The sequence below is a fragment of the Notothenia coriiceps genome, unplaced genomic scaffold (assembly GCF_000735185.1).
Source record: "Notothenia coriiceps isolate Sejong01 unplaced genomic scaffold, NC01 NC01_scaffold00022124, whole genome shotgun sequence".
NCBI lineage: Eukaryota > Metazoa > Chordata > Actinopteri > Perciformes > Nototheniidae > Notothenia > Notothenia coriiceps.
The window spans coordinates 1-2,534 of NW_011354825.1; the positions used below are offsets into that span (position 1 = coordinate 1).

General features: G+C 46.6%; 1 protein-coding gene across 1 annotated transcript; it reads right to left on the reverse strand.

Annotated features, from left to right (window-relative positions):
* Nucleotides 1-1,611: 1,611 nt before the first annotated feature.
* Nucleotides 1,612-2,275, reverse strand: LOC104953730 (heart- and neural crest derivatives-expressed protein 2; the record flags this gene model as incomplete). The annotated part of the gene is made up of 1 exon (XM_010780712.1): nucleotides 1,612-2,275. A coding segment is annotated over exon 1 (618 nt), but the record flags the coding sequence as incomplete, so codon positions are not given.
* Between the last annotated feature and the right edge of the window lie 259 nt (nucleotides 2,276-2,534).

Genomic DNA, 2,534 nt, shown 5'->3' on the forward strand with positions numbered 1-2,534 from the left:
CAGTCCTGAGGATCCCCCAGCAGTCTGTGCGGCCCCAGCATCACAAAGTGTTGCTATGATAATAGTTCTGGCCCCTGCTGGCTCCACTCTGTCTGAGGATAGCCAACTATTTTCTGGCTGCACTGTTACAGAGACTTGATCATTCACACGTTTCCATTATTGTGTAAAATCTATATGTTTATATGGTTCAATAGTGTGGGGATGCAATATGTGTTACGGGTAGTAATTCAGTGTTAAGGAGTTACGTGTAAATTGTAAAAAGGGTAAACACACTCATATTTCCTGTTGACTCTCTCCTAAGCAGTCACCCCACATGCTTCATAGCTTCAAAAATCCTCGCCCACATAAATGGGGCCATGGCCATACGCACTCTTTCACTCCTCTCTCCGGTGTAGCTGGACTTTACGCTAGCTTTTGAAAGCTCTGAGCAGCAGCTTCCACATGTCCGTGTGTGTGATTCATTCCATCGTCTCACTGCCTTGACCCAGTGCGTAAAACAGCCTTCTGAGAGCTGGCTGTTCAAACGCTTCTCCTCAATAAATATATCAGATACATATTGCTCGTGAATCTCGGCCAATTGAGATACTTGAAATGTATTTATTGTGGCTTCTTTGTCGTTCTGGTGCTGATATATTAACAGTGGGAGAGCAGACCATAAAGCATTAAAGGGAAGTTAAAGCAGTGTGTCACACTCTGAGCTCCGCCGTGCAGCGGACTGCAGGCTGCTCGTGAAGGCACCACAAACTCTCCTTCTCTTAATAACCTCGTTTAAACATGGACATATAGAGGCAGTGATGGCCGCTGACCTTTAGAAAACTGCCCTGAACGCTACTTTCCGATCAAGTCATTGAACAGCTTCATATTTGAAAAGGCTTGATGTTTTATTTTAGAACAATTTGTTCCCGCTGCTCTTATTTGCACTAAAGACAAACATTTGAATAGGAACAAATACATGTTGTGGATAATAAGTTATCTTAAATGTTAAAATTAGAGTTGAGCCATATTAAACTCTGTGTTATATGTTCTACGATTACGCACACTATTTTCAGATTAAAATGTATTTTTTTAATGACTTTTTTTTCTGATGGGAACGTCAATGGCAATGAACAGAATCAATGTTTCTGTTCCACTCACTGTAGCTTTTCTTATTGGCCTCTACGGGAGCATATTTGCAGCCGGACGACTCCTTTTAAGCTAAACGTTTTATTATTGACTTCTTAAAAAATTGGGACTAAAAGGCCCACTATAATAATAATAATAATAACAATAATAATAATTACAATAATAATAACAATCATGATAATAATGATAATAATAATAATAATAATAATAACAATATTATACTGAAGCTAGGCATTAGTTTATCTGTGTTAATCATCACAGACTAATAAACCCTCATCTGTTCTCTTGTGGCCTGCCGAATATAAAGGCTCAGAAAAGACCTTTAATTCAAGAACCCAATATTTTCCACTTCCCCAAAAAAACATTTTCCTCCTCTGCATCCTGCTGTAGTTTCGGCTCTGCCTGACTTGAGCGGACTGTGTGAGCTGTATGTAATCTTATGGAGTTATTGACTGAGTTATTATAGAAAACGGGCTCGTTCAGTCTTACCGCCTCTCTCTTCCGCCGCTCCTCCCGGGCCTCCGTCTTCTTCAGCTCGGCCTTGAACGCCTGCGTGTCCCCGTGCTGTCCGTCCTTGTCCAGGATGTCCATCAGGTAGGAGATGTAGCTGGTGGCCAGCCGCAGAGTCTTGATCTTGGACAGCTTGGTGTCCGCCGGCACGTTGGGGATGCACTCCCGCAGCTCCGCGAAGGCCGAGTTGATGCTCTGGGTCCGCCGCCGCTCCTTCCGGTTGGCCGTGGGTCTCCGCTTCACGGGCCGGGGGAGTGTGTTGGGGTGCATACCGACTGCCGCTCCGTTTACTGAGATGGCGCTGGCCCCCGGTACCAAGGCGCCGGGTCCGTAGTGGTGGTGGTGATGGTGGGGGTCCAGGCCGCCGGTGGACCCGCCGCCGCTATTGCCATGGTACTCAGGGCTGTACCCGGACGCGAGGCTGTACTCGGTGGGAGACACATCCGCGTGACTTATCAGCCAGCTCGTGAAGTATGGAGGAGCCCCGGTATCCTCGTGACACCGACCGGCCGCCGCCGCCGCCGCGTGCAGGGAGTAGTGGTGGCTGTCGTGATGGTGCATGACCGGGTGGTGAGGGAAGCCCGAGACCAGACTCATGCTGACACACACACACACACACACACACACACACACACACACACACACACACACACACACACACACACACACACACACACACACACACACACACACACACACACACACACACACACACACACTACTACTACTACTACTACGTACTACTACTACTACTACTACGTACGTACGTACGTACGTACGTACGTACGTAGTACGTACGTACGTACGTACGTACGTACGTACTACTACTACTACTATATATACTACTATATACTACGTACGTACGTACGTACGTACGTACGTACGTACGTACGTAGTAGTAG